This window comes from Oenanthe melanoleuca, chromosome 9, assembly GCF_029582105.1.
Source record: "Oenanthe melanoleuca isolate GR-GAL-2019-014 chromosome 9, OMel1.0, whole genome shotgun sequence".
Taxonomy (NCBI): Eukaryota; Metazoa; Chordata; class Aves; order Passeriformes; family Muscicapidae; genus Oenanthe; species Oenanthe melanoleuca.
The window spans coordinates 4,051,967-4,073,415 of NC_079343.1; the positions used below are offsets into that span (position 1 = coordinate 4,051,967).

General features: G+C 53.7%; 1 protein-coding gene and 1 long non-coding RNA gene across 2 annotated transcripts; both read left to right on the forward strand.

Annotated features, from left to right (window-relative positions):
* Window positions 1-6,209: 6,209 nt before the first annotated feature.
* On the forward strand, window positions 6,210-10,383 carry LOC130256603 (uncharacterized). Its single transcript, XR_008841156.1, has 3 exons — window positions 6,210-6,458; window positions 7,371-7,597; window positions 8,443-10,383. It is a non-coding gene; the product is annotated as an uncharacterized LOC130256603 (long non-coding RNA).
* An 804-nt stretch (window positions 10,384-11,187) lies between these two features.
* Window positions 11,188-20,323, forward strand: PTTG1IP (PTTG1 interacting protein). The gene is made up of 7 exons (XM_056498351.1): window positions 11,188-11,370; window positions 13,804-13,856; window positions 14,748-14,856; window positions 17,391-17,496; window positions 17,603-17,668; window positions 18,029-18,075; window positions 19,553-20,323. Exons 1-7 carry the CDS (start codon window positions 11,292-11,294, stop codon window positions 19,594-19,596), a joined length of 504 nt encoding a protein of 167 aa, XP_056354326.1. The 5' UTR covers window positions 11,188-11,291; the 3' UTR covers window positions 19,597-20,323.
* The last annotated feature ends 1,126 nt before the right edge of the window (window positions 20,324-21,449 follow it).

The window sequence follows — 21,449 nt, forward strand, 5'->3', positions numbered from 1 at the left end:
CCCTGCCCTCCCAGGAACAACACACTCAGGATGCATTATTACCTCCTGCCATAATTTCCAGCAGTCTCCCAGGGCTGTCTAAATGGCCAGGAGCTCTCACAGGTTTTCCAGGTTTCTCACAGGTTTGGAATGGCCCCACAGGAGTGGGGCATGAATGTTTTTTCCAGGCAGAGTGGCCAGCTCAGTCATGAGAAGCTGCTGGCCCAGTGAGATGCTGCACTCCTCCACTCTGCCTTGGCTTTGCTAATGCTCTGCCAGGGCTATCTGAGTATCCCTTCCAGGGATTAATTAGTAAATTAAAAGGGTAGAAAGACCAAATTATTATGGTTAGGCACAAGCCTAATGGTGATGATGTCTCTCTCTTGCAGATCTGTGTGCTGTGTCCTGACACACTCCCAGTCCCTAAAAGGGCTGAAGCAGCAGATTCACCCCCCAGACTGATTCCCTTAGAGGGACACTGGGGGCAGCTTTGGGAGGAGGAGGGGTAATTATCACTGATACCCCAGTCTGACAGCCCTGACCATGCAACCACAGTGCTCCACACCTGAGGGAGCAGCAGGATCCCTGTGGATCCCTGGGGTGGCAGTGACCGTGGGCCAGGGGTGCTGCAGGAGTCTCTGAGCACTGCCTCTGCTCATGCAGGAGGAAAAGCCCAGCTTGGAGAAGCAGGAAGGACAAGGTGCCAGCATGGGGATGCCAGTTTCCCAATATTTTCCCTGGGATGACCCACCACCCATCAAACACCCCACAGGTGTGTCTGCAGGTGCCCCTTGGCACAACACCTCTGCCAAGCCTTGTGCCTCAAGGTCTGTCCAAACCTCACTCTCCAGATTAAGGCAAGTGATGGGTTAATGAGAGCTGCAGCCCCATTTTCCATCCCTGTCCAAAAAAGCCATTACATTTTGCCTGGCAAAAATTGCTCTTTTTAAATCTGAGTCACTTATAATTCCTTGTTCTGATGCTCAGTGGTTTCTTCTTTTTCACTGGTTGCCCCTGGCAGAGCTCAAACCCAGCAGGGATCAGCAGAGGAGGAGATGAACCTTCCCTGACCACCCTGGACACACAGATCCCACAGAGGTGATTGCTCTGCAAAGGATGGGCACTGACCCAGCCTTATTTTGGGAGCACTCAAAGGGAAGAAGATGCTTTTTTTCAGCATGACAAGAAAAGGAGAGGTTTCAAATGTTTTTTTTCATCACCTGGGCAGATTTGGGAGATTTTTATCAGCTCTCATCTTGGTTTAAGCCTGGTTAATTTTCTCTTGAAATGTTGGCCCAAGGCAACGCCAAGGCTGGCTGCTGACTCAGTTGTAGCACTGCTTCCCCTCCTGGGCTCTGTGACGTAGGAGAGAAGGAATCCCAAGCAATTACGACTTGATTATTTTACTGAACGTGTGATTACAAATGGGAACTGCAGAGCAACGAGCACTGCAGTCAAGATAAAATTAAAATGAGCCCAGGCTCCCCCAGTCCCAGCTCTTGCTCCAAAGACAAACAGCTGCTTGGGAAGCCCTTCACAGCCCAGTTATTTCTCAGTGACCACAGGAAAGGTGATAAAAACTCCATAAAACCAGAAGAAATTTCCAGGATGAATTTTTTGTACAGTTCTGCTCCGTACAGTTCTGCTCCCTGGGAGATGGGTGGTTGCCAGTATTATATTAAGTCTCAGTGAGCCTGGAGAGGGGTAGATTAGGTTGGAAATTAGAAAACACTGCAGGGATGGGATGTGCCCTGGGAGGGACCTGGCTGAAGAGCCAGGAGATGCCAATGTGGCTAAACTGGTCCTTTCCCAGCTGCCAGTCATGGAGATTTGGGTGTCCCTGGGCACTGTGCTGGGAGTGCAGTGAGATGAGCCAGTGGCAGGGTGGGGCACTCACTTGCTCTTTCACTATTGTGGATTTTCCCAAAGAAGTTGGTGTCACCCCAGCAGGCTTTTCCCAAGCCTTGGGGTGCTGAGCATCACAGAGGAAACAACAGCTTGGCTGCTGCCAGCTGACCCCATCCCTGCCTCTGCAGCTGGGGAGCAGCCTGCACAGCCCTCCTGCAGAGCATGATTCCAGGCAGGGTGGCTCTCTGGAGGGTGAAATGATTTGCTTTGGGAAGTGAGAGAGGTGCAGAGCACAGTCAGTGCAGCTCACATCCGCAGCAGTGCCAGCAGCAGCTCCCCAGGGCTGGGTGGCTCTTGCCCAAGCTCTCAGAGCCAGCCTGCTGTCAGGGAAAGATGCTGTGAGTCAGGGATTTTGGAGAAGTGGCGTCTTCCTGAGGCTGGAGGAGGACTCCATGCTCTGAGCATGGTGATCCATGGCTGCCCCTGAGCCCAGGAGCTCAGTACAGGCTGGGGAAACCCAGGGGAGGGAGCTGGGAGATGAGAGTGGTGTTATGGGGTGAGTCAGAGCACCCATGGGTGCTTTTCATTTCACCCTCGAGTGACCTTGAGCTGTCAGAGGTGATGCCAGAATTACAGAAATGCTGAATGATTTGGGTTTGAAGAGCCCTTAAAAGTCATCCAGCTCCAACATCTCATCCCCACAGATGGAGACACCCTCTGCTAGACCAGGTTGCTCCAAGCCTCATCCAAACTGGCCTGAAACACTTCCAGGGAGGGGGCATCCATATCTTCTCTTGGCCACCTGTGCCAGGGCCTCACCATCCTAATTACTTCCCCAAATGCAGTCTAACCCTGCCCTCTGGCAGTGTAAAACCATTCTGCCTCGTCCTATCACCCAGCCCTGTCCTTGTCCAAAGTCCTTTTCCAGCTCTCTTGGAAAACCTTTAGGTACTGAAAAGCCACAATAAAGTCTCCCTGGACCTTCTCTTCCTCACACTGAACAATCCTCATAATTTCCTCATAGGAGAGGGATTCCATCCCTCCAACCAACTTTGTGGCCTCTTCTAGACTTGTGATAGCCACAGTGACAGCACGACAGCTGATGATGCTGTCACAGCATTCTGACACCAGAACCCACGGGCAGAGAGCACCAGGTTCCTTTAGCCTAGTTAAAAAAAAATCCCAAATGTAACAAAATACATGGAAAACCCCCTCTTGTACAGGGATACTCGTGTATTATCTGCAGCCTCAAGCATCCAGTGCTGGGGTGACGCTTCACTGCACACCCACGGGTGCCTCCATCACCGAGAAGGGAGGAGGAGGGCAAGGGAAGAGCAGGGAGCAAATTTGGGGTGCAGGAACCCATGCAAAAGAGCCCCAGCTCTGTGCCCTTGGGGCAGGTGTGGGAACAGAGGGATCCTGCATCTCTGGCTGCTGCTCTGCTCACAGAGTGTGAGGAGAGGAGCAGGGAAGGGAGCACAGGAGCTGTCAGATGCTGTTAGTGGTGTGACACCTCTTAATAAGGCCCATCTGCCTGAAGGCAGAGGATCCAGCAGGATTTCTGCAGACCTGATTGGGAATGCTGCTGCCAAGGTTTTACAATCAGCACTAATAAACACGCTGGGGCAGCATTTGGCACCACGAGCTCCAACACCCCAGCGTGAGAGTGAGAAAATCAGGATTGCAACAAAAATCCTCCTGCAGCACAGAGCTCCTGGGAAACTCTTGGCATCTTTTGGGATGTGTTGATGCAGCTGTGGGTCACTTCTGGTGGTGTACCTGGTTCCCACAGACACCCATCTTACCTGGGAATGTGCATATGGATTCTGCATCCTCAATCAAAAGGCTGAACAGGTTTTCCACCAGCCTTTCAACCATGAAGAGGTTTATCTGCATCTCCATCCTTCTTGTCCTGCTTTGCTGCACCCCAAGGGACACAGGCAGCTGCTCAGTGAGGCAAGAACTGTGAGGAGGAAATCCCTGCCTGTGGGAAGCAGGATTGTGAGGGGACTGGGGATAAAATGTGCTGTGGCAAAGCCCTGTGTCATCCCAGGGCAGCACGTGCAGGAGGGCACCGCACACAGCGTGTCTGGGAGGGAGCAGCTGGGCCTGTAGGTGTGGAACAGCAGCAGGAAAAAAGCCCATGTGATCTGGGAAATGCCACATTTGGGGATGATGAAAGGGTAGGGCTGAGTCAAGTGGCTATTGATGAATCACAGGGCTGCAGGGAACACGCTGGTGGGTGTTGAAAACACTCTGCAAAGCTTGGCTCAGCTGTGGCAGACATTTGGGCGTGCAGGAACGTGCTCAGCTGCCTCTCCTGAGGAGTTTCCCCGTTGGGATCAAGGGGAGCCAAACCCTACAGTGTCCATGGGGGTCCCCTGCACCCCCAGAGCAGGGGAAGGGATCAGTGGATGGGTGCCTTGGCACGGCGTGCTGGTGTGAGCTGAGCTTTGCCATGGCAGCCCTGCCCAGGGGATGCTTGGTGCCACCCCAGCTCCTGGGCCCTGCAGAGCTTGCCCACATGCTCTCCTTGCCCATCTTGCTCCCTCAGATGAACTGGCCTCTCTTGAGTGAGCAAAATTAAACTAACTTCATTAGAAACCCTCTTATGTTGAGCAGTCTGGAGCACCAGGCAGGGGACAGCGAGTCTCTTCATGGGGATAGGGGATCCCCAAATCAAAGGTGCTGATCCTGTGCATCCCCACAGACCTTTGACAACAGGTGGCCCAGCCTGAGGACAGCAACAGCTGTCCCCACTGGGCTGTCCCCACTGTCCCCAGCGAGGCTCCCCTCCGCAGATTCACCGTGCTGGGTTGCAGGTCTGTCCCCAGAGAGGGCTGGCTGAAGAGCTCCTCACTGCCAGTGATGAGAATCACTGTAAGTACACACTTCCTTAAATCCCTTGAACCCCTGAATTCAAATACGGATGTGGGATTAAACTTGGAAGGTTTTTGAAGGAGATATTTTTGTTATATATCATCATGCGTGTCACGAGCCCCAAATATTTGGAAGGGCTGTATAAATAACTGTGTGATCACCTTTTCTCATCTGGCTTCTGCCTCTCCCTGTCCCACAGCTGCCACAGAGCAGGGAAATGTGTGTGGAACTCAGGAACCTGAAAGTTTACACTCAGTTACCTTCATGAGAGTTTCTTGAGGTTTCATGAGAGGTGTTTGTTTCATCTGAAAGGGAGGAGAGGAGAGGAGAGGAGAGGAGAGGAGAGGAGAGGAGAGGAGAGGAGAGGAGAGGAGAGGAGAGGAGAGGAGAGGAGAGGAGAGGAGAGGACAGGACAGGACAGGACAGGACAGGACAGGACAGGACAGGACAGGACAGGACAGGAGCAGGGGTCATGAGGATGCTGCTTCCCTGAACATCCATCCGACACCTGCAAACTGTCAGGACAAAATTGTTGATGCTGAAACACCATCTGAGACAAAACACATAATGGGAACTACACCATGCACTGGGCAACAGTTCATATCCCAGAACTCCTGGCATATGAAATCCTAGAATAATTTTTATTACAGAGGCAAAATAAGCCAGAAGCTGTTTCCCACCTTGAAGCTGAACCAGCCAGGGACACGGCTGGCATGTCCCACATCCTCATCCCCATCACCCCAGGGCAGCAGGCAGTAGAAATGCCCCAAGACCTGCACCCCAAAACTGCCCTCCTGGCCCTGGGGTGGGGGGCACCCTGAGTGATTTTTTTTTCCAAAGCTACACCAAGAAGGTGTTGCTATTAAAAGACTTTCTGGGTCTGTGATGTGAATCCTCAGGCAGGCAGCTTATCTTGGGTTCAGCTTAAACCCCTCCATGCCAGGCTGCTGCAGCCACCAGGAGAAGAGAAACATTTGCCATATGCTGAGGGATTACTGTATAAAATCGAGATGCTTGGCTGCATGCCAAAGCACAGGGTTTCCAAATAGAGTCTGAATCCTGGACAGAAAAGTTCCAACTAAATATAGACATGACAGCCTCAGAGTTGACTTCTTTTTTTTTTTTTTTTTTTTTTTTTGTTTGAGTTCACTTAAAATAGCCTGTTGAGGGTTTTTTGTGCCCTGCTGAGGGGGCAGGTAGAGGCATGTTTACAAACACAGTTGCAAAAGCCAAGGACATGGTGGGATGGGAACCTTGGACGGTCCTGGGGCTGGGGTGGATGCTGGTGCAGAGCACTCAGGCTGTCTCCAGCCCTTGGGGAGGAATCAGGAGAGGTGTCCTCTTTCTCACACCCTGCCCAGAAAGGTCTATCAGCCAAAAAAACACTGCAGGGAGCCAAAAAACTTGGGGCCCACGATGACACAGGATAACAAGACAAGTGGGTGGCACTTGTGGAGTTTTGCTCACACACAGCTCAGCAAAGAGCAGCTTTGCTGGGAGGTTTCAGAAGAGCCAGCCCTGCTGCTGGGAGTCAGCAGTGGTGGAAAACCGAGAAGAATTCAGCAAGGAGATGGTGCTGTCACTTGGAAAAGGCGTGTGGATTTTCTGAGCTGTCAGCCCTGCTCACACCTCTTGGAGATGTGGGCTGGATTACTCAGCCATAGAACTACTGCAGCAAAAAAAATTGAAGCCCAGCACCAGGATGGATCAAGGGATCTCAGTGGCTTTGGGATGCAGCTGCTCTGGGTGCAGTAAGTGAAATGCTTTTGCAAAAGCCCACAGAAAAAGCAACAACAAGCCTAAATATCTGGGAGGGCAAAGCAGGTGTTGGATGTGCTCTTCACACCCAGCATGGAGTGCTGGGAAAAGGAATTGGAGGTTGGAGAGAACACATCCACATGTGCTTGAGGCAGTGGGATGCTGGAAGCTCTTTAAACGTTTGGAGGAGAAAACTCCCAGAAAGCTGTAAGTCATTGGCTGTCTAACATCATATATGTATATTAAATATAATATGAGAAAACATTGTTAATAGGCTTGATGACAGAAAGGAGGTGAGACAAGCCCCTACATGCATGTTGGCTTGCACAGGATCCACAAAGGGCTGCCCAATACCTTTGCATTCCAAGCAGGAATTTATTTAAGGCTCCACAGCTCCCAGGACAGCTGAGAGGGATAAAAATTAAGCAGATGTCTGAGACAGGCCTTAAATGAGGGTGGCCCTATAAAACATAGGATGTAAAACATAGGATGTCTTAGTGTCAAATAATCAGTTGCCCAAAAGGGAAAAAAAAGGTTTAAACTAATATAAAAAGGCAGGAAAGTGGCTGAGGTGGGATCCCACTCCAGCAGAGGAGCTGCCAGGAGGAAGAAGTCTGGCTCTGTAAGATTCCTGTTCCTAAACAATAGTGCTGGGAAGGTCGGTGACACAGGGGAGGTAGGGCTAATAATAACAAATACTGTTGGAGTTATACCTTACATAGAGAAAACTGCACTGGAACTGGCTTTCCAAGAGCCAGCAAAAAGCTTTTGTTTAATTTATGGGGCTCAAGCTATTTTTAGCTGGCAGATCCTTGGGGTTTTATCTGGGATTGCTGCTCTGAGCCAGCAGCTGGAACATTTTAATTGTTTGCTCTGGATTTAGGGTGGGCTTTTTTTTTCTGCAGGCAGAAAGAGGAAAGCAGGTGCTGGGGTCTGACCTTGCTGGACTCCAGATTTCTTTGGCAGCACCTTCTGGAGTGGGGAGAGCAAGTGGGTGTCAAAGCAGCTGTCTGCATCCTGGGAGGTTTTTTGGGGTGGTGCTGGGGGGGTCATCAGATGGAACCCCCATCCTCCAGCCCAGCCAGCACCCCACACTCACCCCCAGCCCCTGCCAAAGGCCAGCAGCCAGCAGGTGAGACAGTGGCTGGGGGACACCGTGTCTCCCCATCCTCTGGTTGCTATGGATGTCTAAAAATAGCCCGGGCAGTCCAAGCAGGAGGGAGCATCCCCTCCTTGCAGGAAAGCCAGCAGCGCTCCGGGCGCTGGGGCGGCGCTTGGTTAGTCAGGAAAGCCCTTTGGTATCTGCCTGGAGCTGGATGTGAGAGGAGCCATCTGCTCGGGGGCAGGAGGTGTTTACGGCACCCGGGCAGGGACAGCCTTGCGGAGGCTCATCCCAGCCCTGCCCTGCTGGCAGCGCTGCCCGGCTCGCTGGCTCTGTTGATGCAAACACCGGAGCTCCCGGCGCAGCCCAGCGATCCGTCCTGGCTGCGGCTGGGCAGGGCTGGCGCGGGGGGTGACAGCGGGATGCCCCGTGCTGGGGTGGTGGCACCGCCGTGCAGGGCGCTGGGAACGCGGGCAGCATCTCCAGAGCTGTGCCCTGGGGGGGTGCGGCTGGTGGCAGAACCACTGTCCCCATAGGGAGTCCGGGTGTGGGGACACCACAGCACGAGAGGGTGCTTTGGGGTTTCCTGTTCCACAGACACCTCTCCCTGTGCTCGTGTGAGTTGAAGAGACAGAAAGGAGGCAGTTAAAAACAAAGCAAAACACCTCGGCCTTGAATATGCTGCCAGGAGAGGGTGAAGTACTCCAAGACCCCCACCTGCCTGCACTGACTCAAGAGGATGTGGGATTGGGATTAAAGAGAAAACTTTAAGAAGTTTTTTCTAAGAACAGCAAAAAAACACAAGTTTTCAACCTTACTTCTCCCCTGCCCCTTTTTTTTTTGTTCTTCTTTTTCTCATTTTTGTCTCCCTACAGAGTAAATCCTTTTCATTTGGATCCCGCTGACACAAATAACTCCAGGTCTTGGGCTGAAACATCAGCAATCACCTCTTTCCACTGCCAGCTGGCATGGCAAGCTAATTTTAACCTCCCAAGCTCCCTCCCATCTCCTGGAGGTTGTCCTGTTGCAGCCAGGGAGTGCTAGAAAATAGTGCATCGCCCACTCATCCAGCCTCCTTCAAGGGAAATATTTATATGATGCCAAAGAGAGGGTTTCCATGGCAGTGATGACTCTAGCACTGTCGCCTTGGAAACCACTTGAGGCCATCTTGAAGGGTTTGAAAATCCCCTTCAGAGACAAATAAGGAGAGGGAGAGGAAAGGCCACTGGGATCAGAGTATCAAAGAGGTGACTTTCCTGTCAGCTCCTTGCCTGCTCCAGCTGCCTGGGTCCCTGCCCACGCCACTGGGATGATTTGCAGTTCAGGTGTGGCTTCGTGGATAGACTCAGCACAAAGGAATGAAGTGCTTTGCAAACAGAAATGGTTCGGTCACGGTTTCCAAACCATCCAGCAGTGACTCAGGTGCTCCAGAGGGGCTTCAGGGAGATTCTGGGGTGATTATCAGCGCCTGCCCACCTTCAAGCACCAGCTGCTTTTGGAGCAGCAAACACACAAGTTCCACGTCTTTGACAGCCCGAGTCATCACACATGAAGAGCCTCGTGCTTCTCCTGAGGAGCTGCCAAAATGCGAGCACAGGCGAGAGGCGGCTGCCGCAGCAGGAGCGGTGGAAGGAGCGCCCCTGTGTCAGCCCGCATCCCGCTCCAGCCGGCCCCACGCCTTTGGCCATTTATGTCCCAGCCTGCAGGAGCTCTGTCACCGGCAGCCAGCCCATCTGGCTCTCAAGGACACCAAGAAGCGGCAGGGAGAGCAAAGCTTTCCGAGCAGATGGGTGATGAGCTCCACAATGCAGCCAGTGCTGCTGCTTGCTCAAGCTAAGGGAATGTTTTCTTTGGGGTTTTGCTGAAAAATATTAGTTACCGTCTTCATTTTGTTTAGGGCCATCTAAAATATTTTCTTCTTTCTCCCTGAGCTGCCAAAGTCAGTGACTGTCCAAGCCTGGCATCCATGCTTTGCTCTGCACATCTCCCCTCAGCCCTCCAAAACCCAGCCAGCTTCCCCACAGAGAAACACCCGTGCAGTGCTCAGTCCCTCAGCCTACACCCAAGAGAGGGTCTGGCCACAGTGCAGTACCAGGTTAAGTCACACCTCTCCATCCTGCTGCCTGCTCCTGCCTGCACCTCGAGGGTGCCAGGACAGCACCCAGTCCACTCTTGACCCGCAGCATGTGAAAATCCTCGATTATATTAATGCAGCTTCTCATGTCTGCAATGTGAAACACACGGGTATGAGGCCAGGGATGTTTGGCTTTGCCCGGGGGTGAGCTCCTAGCAGGCTGTGTGTCACAAAATTCATGCCTGGCCCACGCTGACCAAAGTGCCAGGTTGGGATGCAAAGCTTGGAATTACAAGTGTAAATATTTATTAATGATTGTGAGATATCCCAGCCAAATCAGGGCACCTAGATGTGTGGTGTTTTTTTTTTTTTTTATGGAGTTCTTACATCCATCAAGCATTCAGGTAAAACAGGAGTTGACTGAGCACTGAGACCCACACTAACAGATCTCCAATCACAGGAAAATTTGGCAAAGCTGCTGTTTCTGCCTGTCTATAGATCCAGGTGTCCTTGAGCCCCTCTGGCTGCAGGGACTGACCTGGGACACCAGACAAGGCTGGGAGGCTCTCAGAGCCGGGATGCTGTGGTACCTTGGTCATCCCAGGGATAAAGCTGTTCTTTGTCCCTCAGGAGCTGCTCTAAGCCTCCCAAAAGCAAAGTCCTTCTCTCCAGGGCCGGGCTATTTGTTTTGCTCCAGCACGAACAATACCGAAATCTTCAATAAAACTCCACTCCCTCATCACATCGTGGCGTGTCACGAGAACTAATTCTTATTTTACCATTAACGTGCTTCCGTGCTATAAACGGTGCGGGAAGGGATGTGGGACCTTTTGGGGTGGGTTTGCAGGGGCAGGTGGTGGTTCAACCCGGGGAGGTTGAGGAAAGGCCGGTTCTCCATCCTCCTCCTCCCGCGGGGGTCTGGCCCCCTCCTGCGGGCGGGCGCGGTCCCGCTGGGCTCGGGCAGCCTCGGGGGTCTCTAGGGCTGACCCGGGGGTCTCTAGGGCTGACCTGGGGTTCTCTCCGCCAGCCTCGGGGGTCTCTAGGGCTGACCCGGGGGTCTCTAGGGCTGACCTGGGGTTCTCTCCGCCAGCCTCGGGGGTCTCTAGGGCTGACCCGGGGGTGTCTAGGGCTGACCCGGGGTGTCTAGGGCTGACCTGGGGGTCTCTAGGGCAGACCCGGGGGTCTCTCATTCAGCCCCAGGGGTCTCTGGGGCAGCCCCGGGATCTCTCCTGCATCCCCGGGGGTCTCTCCTGTAGCACCGGGGATCGCTCCGGCAGCTCCGGGGATCTCGGGCAGCCCCGGGATCTCTCCTGCAGCCCCGAGTGTCTCTCCGCCAGCCCCGGGAGTCTCTCATTCATCCCCGGGGGTCTCTAGGGCAGCCCCGGGGGTCGCTCCATCAGCCCCGGGGGTCTCTCCGGTAGCCCTTGGGATCAATCCGGTAGCCCCGGGGATCTCTCCGCCCGCACCAGCTCCTCCACCCGCCGCCCCCAAACCCTCCCCCGGCCGCCTGCTCGGCCCGGCAGCCCCGCTGTCCCTCCGAGGGGCCGCCCCCGGCCCGCCCCCGGCCGGCGGTGCCGCCCCCGCCGCGTCCCGTGTCCCGCGTCCCGCGTCCCGTGTCCCGTGTCCCGGCCCGGCCCGGCCCCGCTCGCCATGGCCCCGGCGCTGCCGCTCTGCGCGCTCGCCCTGGCGCTGCTGCCCGCCGCTGTCACCGCGCAGGACGTGCCCGCAGGTAAGCGCGGACCGAGGGGACCTCGCACGGCGCCCCAAAACAGCGGCCGGGCTCGTTTTGGGTCCCGCGTGTGTGGGATGCCCCGTGGGTGCGTGCTGGCGTGCGCGGGGTGTGGGTGGGTGGCCACGGTGGCGGCTGAGGGGAGGCCGTGTCCCTCGCTGGGAGTGCCGCAGGGTGGGATCCCTTCGAGCTCGGGAAAGTTGAGTGGGTGCTGGAAGTGGAGCTTTGCTCTCTGCTTTTCCAGTTTCCGATTGAACTTCCATGCCCAGAGGAGCTGTGGCTGCCCCATCCCTGGAAGTGCCCAAGGCCAGGTTGGACAGGGTTGGAGCAGCCTGGGATAGTGAAAGCTGTCCCTGCCCAAGGGACAATCTGGGCTTAAAGCCCTTCCCACCCAAACCATTCCATGATTCCGTGATTTAGTGATTGTAACAGCTCCGGTGAGAGAGCTGCTTACCTTCCCTGAGCCCTGGGCAGCCAGGCTTCTGCAGATGGCCCTTTGGAGGGTGGGGGAGACTGGCTGGGGCAGCCTCAGAGCAGGAAGAAAACCAGGATTGTTGGAAATGGATGGGTGGGGAGCAGTGGATGTCTGCCTGCTCCTCTTTAGTGTGTGGAGGATGGAGAATAGCCCCCAGAGGTGCTGCACCAGCTGGAGAAGAAGCTGTAGTAAAAGGTGGGATGTCTGCCTTCAGAGTGTCCTGAGGAGTCTGCCCCCTCTTCCAAGCCAGGAACTGTTCTCCTTGCCTGCTTGGTGGCTCTGGCAGGGAGGAAGCTGAGGACCAGCATGTTTTGCTCTTTCTTCCACCCCAAGCCATTCACTTCACTCCTCTTGTAGCCAGCAGTCAAAAGCATTTCCCGGGTGGCTCTAGCACAGCAAGAGCTGCTGTCCTGTCTCTGTCCCTGGGGAGTGCAGTGCTTCCTGTGCCATCCCCTGTGAGCTGTCTGGGCACCTGAGATGGGGCATTTGGACAAACCCGTTCCTGAAGGACTGTGGTGTCCTTGAAGCAGCCATTCCCAAACAGCTGTAAGTGGGTGGCTTTGACTTAATGGCTTGAAGGATGATCTCCAGCTAGGGATGCCAGGAGAGGGGGAAAGCAAAGCCCAGTTAAAACCACAGGTTCTGCTTTTGCCCACCACTGTCCTTTTGTGGTGTGGGAAAGTGTTTTGTGACTCCTGGTAAAGCACAGGCGCCCTTGTGCTTTTCCAGCCTCAGCTGAAGAAGTAGGGATGCAGCTTCAGAGTGTTTAAAATCTGCAATCTCAGCCTCTCTGAGTGTGTAAACACCCTTATCTGAGCTATGTTAATCAATTGCCCAGTTGTTTGGAGGGCTGCACAGAGCATGTGACTGCTGACAGTGGGTCATAGCTGAGGGTTCCTGCCAGCTGGAGGGAGAAAATGCAGCTTTGCTGATTGTGAGAGTGGAAAACAAGCACCTCTGGGACTGATTTTTTCCTGATTACGACACTGCAAAGCAGTGATCCTTCATCCAGCAGTAAGTGGTCAGGCAAATTGATTTGAGTTTTCCTCTTAAACCACTGTCAAACAGGCTGCTGCTTAGACTCTTAAACAGGAGTCAGTTTTAAATGGCTCGTTCTGGAGGCAAACCACCCTTCCTGAGGATCTGGGGAAGCACACCAGTGAGTTGAAGGTGAATATCCTGCAGGGAGACATTTTCCAAGAGCACTGCTGGGAGCTGTAGCTAAGCTCAGAATGGGGGCTGGATGGGCCCAGCTTGTCCTGTGTCCAGGTTCAAACCTTATCCTGCCCAGCTGGATGCATCCCATGGGGATGCCATCATCCATGGTGGGACTGGTCCTGAGAACCACCTGTGTCTGTAGAACTGAGGTGTTCCTCTGCCAGATGAGGATGGAAGGAGGTTCTGAGCATGAGCACAGGTTTTGGCTGCTCCCATTGCCTGGACTGTGTCCTGCTGAAGGAAGATTTGGATGAGCTGGCTGGGGTAGGGTATGGCCTCCTGCAGGATCTGGAGCTCTGTGTGTCCCTGTGTGCTCCTCTGCTTCTCCTGGTAGCAACTGCTGTGTCTGGGACTTGTTTGCTCGAGCTGTTCCATCATGTGCTACACAACTGTACCACCTACCCATTGCTTGTCCTCACAGGATCCCTCAGACCAGCTCTAGCTCTGTCCCCTGGCTGCCCTACTGCCATAGCAGATGCTCAGGCTTTTTAGGGAAATAAAACCCAGGAGAGGAACTCACAGCTTAGGGCTTTGTCAGCAGGGCAAGGCAGATGAACTTCCATTTAAATTTGAGCCTCCCACCATGACACACACTGCATGCTGGAGCTCGTGGCTCTTGCAGCAGCAGCATGCATTGCTGCTGGTCCAGTGGTGGGTAGGAGCAGGCTTGGAGGAGCCCAGAGTTTTAAACCACTGAAGCTCTGTTCAAAGTTCTGAAGTGTCCTTTTTCCTTCCTGCAGATTGTCACCAGTATACAAACAGGAGCTGTGAAGAGTGCCTGAAAAATGTCACTGTGAGTAGCAGCAGTGAGACTCCCACCCTCTCACCATGCCTGAAAACATTTCCTTCCTGGAAGGGGGGCTGGTTCCCTGCCTTTGTCCCAGACTTGCTGCAAATTCCACCCACCTATGAGGGTGAGAGGGCAATTCCTCTCTGGTGTGGAAGGAGGTTGCCAGAAACTGGGTGGCTTTTGTTGTGTGCTTTTTGATTAGAGTAATGGAATTGCTGAGCTGCTTCCTCATGGATGGGTGACGTGCTTGGAGAAGGGACTGAGTGGGCTGGACTGGCTGGTCAAGTTCCCCTCCACCAGACTGTGCCATGGCACTGGGTGGATGCAGGATGTGTGCTGGTGTCCTGCCAGTCTCCACTGCCTTATCACAGATATCAGCAAACTTGAACTTGAGTCAGATCTTGCAGCTGATGTAGCCAGAACCAGTTTGACCAAACCCTACTGAATGCTGGGGTTGGAGCCACCAGGAGAGGAGTGTGCAAGGCTCTCACACCTCTCCTGCTCATCAGCTTTGTGTGTGTAGAGTGCTTTGTCTCCAAGGCTTTTTTCTTATCCCAAAAAGAAGCATGAAGAATTTGTGTTATTAATAGTGCAAGCCATGGTGCCATTCTTAAGGCTGTCCTGGCTCAATGATCCTTGTGAGTCCCAACTCAGGATAATGAATGATTTTAAACCAGGAGAAGGATTCTCAGCATCCTTACTTGCTCTAGAGCCCTGCACTCCCCTCGCTGCCTGTCCTGGTGTGATCTGTGCTGACACAGCTCTTACCCCTGAGCACCCTGCTGCTGCTGGGTGGTGTCTGGCTCTCAGTGGCCCTGTGCTGTGGCTGCCAAACGAAGCCTGGCTCCCTGGCAGTGCAGCAGTAACACTGTGCTGCTGGTTGCTGTGTCCTAGTGCCTGTGGTGTGCCAGCAGCAGGAGGTGCATGGAATACCCCGTCCGGAGGATCCTTCCCCCGGCCGACCTGTGCGAGCTGCGCTCTGCGCGCTGGGGCGTCTGCTGGGGTAAGTGCCAGCCTGCAGTGATGGCTGTGGGAGAGCTTGCTGCTGCTGGGAGCTGCCCCTGCCTCCCCATCTCTCTGCCAGTGTAGCAGTGACAGGCTGAAGTCAGGCAGGGTTCTGCACACTTCCTGAAGCGTGGGCGGGGAAGCGGAGTATGAGCAGTTCCTGCCTTCTGGCAAGCAGGACCTGTGAGGATTTAGCTGCTCCAAAATACATCCCTTATGGTTTGGTGTGATGGAGGCTCCAGACATGGCTAGCGCCTGGGAACAGGAGTGGAAGGCTCTCTGTGGGCCCTCCTGGTGCCTGAATCCCAGAAGATGTCTCCTCTGCAGCTGGCATGTCACTCTGTGCACCACTTATGGCTCTTCACGTGGCTGCTGTCCCAGGTGGGCTCCTGGCACCAGAGGTGTGGAGTGTGCTGTAGTCCTGCTCAGCTCTTACCCACCTGAGAAAAAAACCTCTTCTGAAACCACCTCTGCACAGGCAGGTCTCCTCTGGGAGCTTTGTCTGGTGCACAGCTGGCTCTTGGCTGTCTCCCCTCCCTGCTGCTCTGTTTTCTGAAGGATTTCTGGAGAGATTGTTGCCTTGTTTAGACCAAGCTTAGTGCATGTTCATGCTCAGACAGGAGCCAGCTTTTGGGGGCTGGAGCAGGAAGGAAGCAAGCTGGGGCTTGGTTGCTCTCACCCACCCCCTTGATGAGGAGCCTGGAGCTGAATTGTCCTTGCCTGTCATCTGTTGTGCTCGAGGCTGGGCTCTCCAGTCTGCCCACAAGAGTTCAAACTGCTCTTATGCTTGTGGAGGAAGAATTTCCTCTTTGTGAGCCCTGTGGTATGCTTTTCTGAAACTTCTGTAAGACCTTGAAATACTAGTTTTAATGTGAGCAGCTTCACAAAAGGTTTCATTATAAAAGAGCACATTCCTTAGCTTGCAGAACTTGCTATAGAGGAGATTAGTCCTGTGGGAGATTAGCTCTTACGTGAGTCTGCATTTTTGGTGTGTGTGACTTAGCCTCTGTCATCAGCTGAAGGAGTGCCTGCTGCTCTGCCACACATTTTCTGTGTGGGAAAGGGGGAGCTGAACCCCAAGCTCATCCTGGAACCCCAAAAGGGTTTCAGAAGCACTGATGCTGCTGCAGACTTTGAAAACAACTTCAGTGGTGGAGTCATCTCAGCCTGGAGTACCTGAAAGAGGATCTATTTAGAACAGATAAAAGGAAGAAGTTTTTTACAATGAGGGTGATGAGGCACTGGCACGGGTTGCAGAGAGATGGTGAATGCCCCATCCCTGGAAATATTCAAGGTCAGGTTGGACAGGACTGTAAACAGCCTGGTCTAGTGAAAGATGTCCCTGTCCATGTCAGGGAGTTGGACTAAATGACCTTCAAAAGTGCTCTGAGCAGGTGCGCTGAGATTTCTATAACCTGGCTGTTGTGTGCAAAGTAGCTCTTAAACAAATATTTCCACAGGCTCAAGGCTCTGAGCAGCCTGAATCATACTTGGAAGAAACTCCTCTTTGTTGTCACTTGAAATCTTTGGCATCTAGATGTGTCAGTTTTGGCTGGTGTCTCTGCTGCCATTACTGCAGGGGCTGAGTGGGATGAGCAGGGACCAGGGCTCAGGGCTGCTGCTTCACCGTGTCCCAGCAGGTTTTGTTCTGTGTGTGGGCGAGCAGATCCCCCCAGGCCTGGGGAGACATGGCACTCAGGTGTAGGGAGCAGGACTTGGCCTTCAGCTGCCTGAGCAGCACTGCTGGCCCCAGGTACATAAATCCCAGCAGATCTTGTTTCAGTTTTTCTCTTGCCCAAGGATTTCAGACACCTACAAGTGCTCATCTCTGCTGAGATGGCTGGCTCCCATGGACAGCAATTCCTCCCTCTCAGAGGTCATTCCTTAGCCCTGAAGCTTTCAGCTGTTGGTTTTTTTCCCTTGGTGGTTACATTTTACCTGGGTTAGTGATTAAGATAGCTTTGCTCCAGTTCCTGCCAGAGGAGTTTGACCTGAGTGCGTTTTTCCTTGCCTTTCTTCATAGTCAGTAACTGAGCACTCCTGTTAGCAGGTACATGTACAGCTGCTGTTTATTTGCAGGTACCAACACTTGGTGTATCTACAGCTAACAATGTCCATTTGCTTTCCCAGGTGGTTACACATCTTCAGCCCAGTGATTGAAGCTGCTGGTGGCAGTAGTTGTATGTTCATAAACAGGCCAAGAGAAAACAGCTGTAGGATAAGAGGAAATGGCCTCAAGTTGCACCAGGGGAGGTTTAAGTTGAATATTAGGAAAAAAAATTCTTCACTCAGAGGGTGGTCAGACAGTGGAACAGGCTGCCCAGGGCAGTGGTAGAGTCACCATCTCTGGAAGCACTCAAAAACCACGGAGCTTTTGCACTTGGGGACATGGTTTACCTGGCAGTGCTGGGGGAACAGTTGAATTTGATAATCTTAGAGTGCTTTCCCAGCAATCATGATTCTGTGATCCTGTATTGTAACTCCAGGCAGCTGTGTCTGTGCCTGCTAAACACCTTTTGTCAAATCCTTCAGTGAACTTTGAAGCCCTGATCATTGCAATGTCTGTGGTGGGAGGAACAATTCTGATCATGCTGGGGGTCTGCTGCTGCTGCTGCTGTTGTAAGAAAAAGAGCAAAAAGTAAGTATTGGGGGGGTCCCCTGATTGTGTGGAGCAGCTCAGATGTAGGCATGTGCTGCTGCAGAACTGAGTGCTGAGTGCACTAAAGGGCTTTTCTGTCTACCAGGCCAGACAAGGATGATGAGAGAGCAGCCAGGGAGCGGGAGAAGAGGCGGGTGCGGCAGGAGGAGAGGTGAGCTTTGTACAGGCCCTGAGGCTCAGACTGATTTGGCTCCTTTCTGGGCTGTCAAAAGGCAGGTGGGGCTCAGCACATGCAGACAGTGGCTGCTTCAGCCCTAGCTCACACACAAGCCTCATGAGGAGTGTTGTGCTGGGGTGACTCGTGGATGCAGCATCACAAGTGTTGTGTATGCAACTCCCCGAGGGCTCTGGTGTGTGGGGGCTCTGGTGGTCCCAGAGCCTCCAGGAGGTGGGAGGCTGAGCAAACCTGCCTGGAGCTCCCCTGGTTGGGAATAAACAGGGGCTCTGCTCTTCTCGTTGTGTTTTGTATCACCAGTTACTGACTCATGGCTTTTCTGTTTGCTTCTCGCAGGAGAGCAGAGATGAAATCACGGCATGATGAAATCCGAAGAAAATACGGTACAGTGCTGACATGAGTGATTCAAACTAAGCTTTTAGAGGAAGCAGCCTCAGTAACTGTGCTCCTTGCCATGGTTACAGCTGTAGATGGGACCTGCCATCAGGGAAAACATGGTCCCTGCCTGTCTTGGCTCAGAGCGAGTGTAGGGATGCTGGGGTCCTGGTGTGTGAGCCCACACAAGGGCTAATTTTCCTGGGCAGGGGAGAGGAAGTGTGTAATGTTCCCCAGAATGTGTCCTCCAGGCTTACCAAGGGGGAGAAGCTGATGGGGCTTGTCTGGAGGAGAGAAGCAGAAGCTGGCAGACACAGCACCATCCTAATGCTGTTACCCTGCAGGCACAGCCCTCCAGTAGCCCTGGGGTGAGCCAGTGGCTGGGGAGCCAGCAGCCTGGGGTGTGCAGCCAGCTGGGAATCAGAATGCCCACAGCTGCAGGAGCACAGAGCAGGCACCAATCCCACCCCCATCCCACTGGTCCTTTGTGGCAGCAGTGCTTCCCCAGGATATGTCTCAGTCCCCTGGGACTGATGGAGTGCACAGCCTCCCTCAGGGCTGGACTGTCCCTCAGGTGAGTCCCTGGGCCAGGTCTGGACCCACCTGAGGGGGAGCATCAGCTTGGAAGGAAGCAGGGAGCAGCCAGTTGCTCTGTGCAGGGGAGGGTCCCTCCAGTCTGCCCACTGGGGGCTCTGCTGTGTCTGGCTGGGGAGCAGTTGGGCTCGTGCATGCTGCACTTGGTGGTCTCTGGCTTTGGGGGGCTGTAGGGAAAGCTAGAGACCTTTCCTCTGCCTGCAGCTGCTGCCTGCTGCAGGTCCAGGTTAGGCAGGAGACCCCAGGGCTCTGGATGGGCTGGCTCCTTTGGGGAAGAAGGAGCAGGCAAAGCTGTGCCTGGAGGAGAGAAGCACCTGTGGAACAGCTGTGCTCTGGGACTCTCTTGCCATGTCAGGGCTGTCTTGCCTGACCCCAGAGTTTGGAATCTTGTCCTTTGTGGCTGTTCTTTTTCAGAAGTGTTGAGCTGGGAAAGCAGCAAAGAGCATGGCATGTGGCTTGTTGGTAGCCCAAAAGTCAGCCCCATACTTGCCTTGCTGTTTCCTAGTCTCGATGCAGGAGCAGGGAAGCAAGTCTAAGAACAGTTTTAATTTAATTTGGGTCTGGGCTCTCTGCTTGTAGCAGTCTGACAGAAGGGGTGTGCAGAGGGAGCACTCTGGAAGATTAGCCAGGCTGCTTTATCTGGACTGTACATGGACTGCATGGGAGAGGAGTTTGCCATCATGTCAAGCTTCTCAGTGGATGTCTCCTCTTGAGCAGAAGGGGAAAGTGAAACAGTGCTGACTGTGGGCACTGCTCAAGAGCAGGTGTTTTGGGAGAACTGAAGCCAGGAGGCTTGAGGATGCTCAAATGACAAAGAGTTGTTTCCCAGGACTGGTTTTCTTGCTGGCTGTGTGGGAGCTGCTGTCTGAACAAATCTCTCCTCTCTTCTAGGCCTGTTCAAGGAAGAGAACCCTTATGCAAAATTTGAGAATTAGCATCTTCAGACCCACCCACCCTGGTGAACAGTGCCTTCTGCAGTGCCAAAAGTCTCCAGGCTTCCCCCCACCACCGTGGTGCCACTTCAGCTGCCACAAAGGATGATCCAAATGCTTGGTGACACCATTGTCCCCCACTCCAGGTGCTTGGTTTGGCCAGAGCTTTGCTCTTGCCCTGCTGGTGCAAGAAACTGTGGTGGCAATACTGGAGGATGGTGCATTTCTTCTCACTCACCCCTGGAGTGGTTGTGGTGTCCAAAGCAATGCATGTAACAGTCTTTGTCCCAGCCAAGGGCAAAAGCAACATCACACATTTCCCTCATTCCTGCCTCACCAAGAACACTTCCTGCACACAGAGCTAGGCTCTTCTGCTCTGCCCCCCACCCCCTTCTTTTTTTTTTTAGTATAAGTAAAAGTCAGCAAGAGTTTCCTGACATATGGGTCAGCAGGAAGCTTTGGCTGTCACTCCAGTGCCTGCACTTATCCCAGCACATTAGCAGTCCTCTCAAAGAGCACAAGTTTCTGGTGATCTGGTGCTTCCAGGAGGAAGGTCTTATGTGCACCTTCTCACTTGCAACTAATCTGGGGAAATGCCCCAACTCTCCTACCTCTCTGTGCCTTTCTAGAAAGGTGGTCTTGGTCTCAATCGCCACATCTGTTAGCAATACTGTAAGTTTCAAGTGCATTTACAATATCCTGACTGTATATTAAACTGATTCAATTACCATTCTGGTCTGAAATAGTTTAATTCTGCTTCCACTGCAGGCACAGGTTGGCAGTAGTGGCTGATGGAGTTGTCCCTGTTACATGGCTGTGACTCATTGGGGGTAGCTGGGGGAGGCAGAAGCCTTGGGCTCTCCCTGGGCTTGAACGGAACAGTCTGTTCCCAGAGATGTTCAGGTGTTAGGAAGAGCCTGGGATGGAAGTAAGGCTGCTGTCTAAGGAAGGAGCAGGGTGATCTGGCCAGAGTTTGGCCTTTTGTCCCCTGGCATTTCTCAGAGAGAGCCCTTGTGTTTGTGGGGTGGCCTGGGGGCTCAGGCTGCAGCCTGGTGGGGAGGAGGATGGAGCTGACTGCTGAAAAGAGTTGCCTAGGTTGTGCCCTGTGCTTTCCTGTGTGTGCTGGCCTGAAGGAGGCCAACCAAAGGTACAGGGAAAGCTGTGGGGCTTTGTCTGAGAGCCAGCAATATCCAGGGACAGCTAGTGCTAAAGCCTTTTGAGCTGCCTTGCCCCTGCTGGGCTGCACTAGGCTCCCCCTCCTGCCCTGGGACTGGGACCAGTAAACTCATTTGGGGTTCCCTGAGCACTCCCACTGGCCCCGGTCACAGCACAAAGGGGTGGTGCCTCCAAACCCATCAGCAATAGAGGAACCTTGCAAGCAACTTCCCCCAGCTGAGACCCCATTTGTGACGGGCTCTGTCCTCTGCTGAGCCAGGGCAGCAGAGAAACCTGCTGGGAGCCAGGCCCTGCCTGGGTGGAATGTGGCTGTGCCCTGGGGACAGGCAGAGCCATTGTGCCAGGAACGCACCCAGTGTCCTGGACAAAGGCACTGTGCCCTCTGCTCTCATCCTGAGCTTGTCCTGGGCTCCAGCATCCTCATCCCAGGGGCTGCCTCCCATGGCCTGGGATGGAGCTACTCCTGATGTTTCTAATTCCACCTGTGAAGGCTGCTGTGTGAGGGGATCAGTGGCTGATGCACTGAAAAGCTGTTGAACCCTTTGGCTTGGCTGGGCCATGGTGGGGAGGTGAGGCTGTGTCCTTGGCTGGCCAAGGTCCCTGCTCAGGTCTGGGAAGGAGCATCTGCAGTGTAACTGAGAGCTGAGCCCTGCAGCTAAAAAGACATTTCATGAGGATTA